General features: G+C 55.2%; 1 protein-coding gene across 1 annotated transcript; it reads right to left on the minus strand.

The window, feature by feature from the left end:
• Positions 1-6: 6 nt before the first annotated feature.
• On the minus strand, positions 7-356 carry PDX1 (pancreatic and duodenal homeobox 1; the record flags this gene model as incomplete). Its single annotated transcript, XM_029931309.1, has 1 exon — positions 7-356. A coding segment is annotated over one exon (350 nt), but the record flags the coding sequence as incomplete, so codon positions are not given.
• Positions 357-851: the final 495 nt, after the last annotated feature.

Consider the following 851-nt stretch of genomic DNA (forward strand, 5'->3'; position numbering starts at 1 on the left):
TGCGGGGACAGCGGGCGGCACGGCACCGCCGGGGGGCAGCGGCGGCGGCAGCGCCAACAGCTCTTCACCCGAGGTCACTGCGCAGTCCTGCTCGGGTTCCGCATCCGCGCCACCTCCGGCCGCTGTCCCGCAGCTGCGCTTCTTGTCCTCTTCCTTTTTCCATTTCATGCGGCGGTTCTGGAACCAGATCTTGATGTGTCTCTCGGTCAAGTTCAGCATAACAGCCAGCTCCACCCTGCGCGGCCTCGAGATGTATTTGTTGAATAGGAACTCCTTCTCCAGCTCCAGCAGCTGCGCGCGGGTGTAAGCAGTGCGTGTCCGTTTGTTTTCTTCGGGCTCTGCAACATAAGCGCCGCCTGTGGGCGACAGGGCACGTGAGTGTGGTCCCTCGACCCCTGCCCCACCCACGCAGCCCAACACTTAAACCTCCATCTTGAGAGCCCTGGTCCTCCCAGCAGGTCCTGCCACTGAGCCTCAACTTCCTCTCCTGGAGCTCAGCCTGGGATCCTGCCGCCCTTCTCTAGTAGTTTCCCTTTTCTTGAAGGTCAAACCTGTGCGGGCTCTCTCTGGGAGCGGCTGTGGGTTCTATGAACAATGGTTCTTTGGTGGGTTCACTTGGCCAGTGTTTGGGCTGATGGTGACTAAAAGGCCCACAAAAGTTATCTAAACCTATTCGATTCTACAAAGGCAATAAAATGCCTTTAATATAGGACTTATAAAACAACTCACAGTTTTCTGATGCTCATCCACACACTAAGGATACATTTCAGATCACTACCCACTTCACACACGGACACAGAACTGACCCAGAAACATTTCAGGACATGAAACCAACCAACCTACCTTTATCA

The sequence above is a fragment of the Suricata suricatta genome, unplaced genomic scaffold (assembly GCF_006229205.1).
Source record: "Suricata suricatta isolate VVHF042 unplaced genomic scaffold, meerkat_22Aug2017_6uvM2_HiC HiC_scaffold_22008, whole genome shotgun sequence".
In the NCBI taxonomy this organism is placed as follows: Eukaryota; Metazoa; Chordata; class Mammalia; order Carnivora; family Herpestidae; genus Suricata; species Suricata suricatta.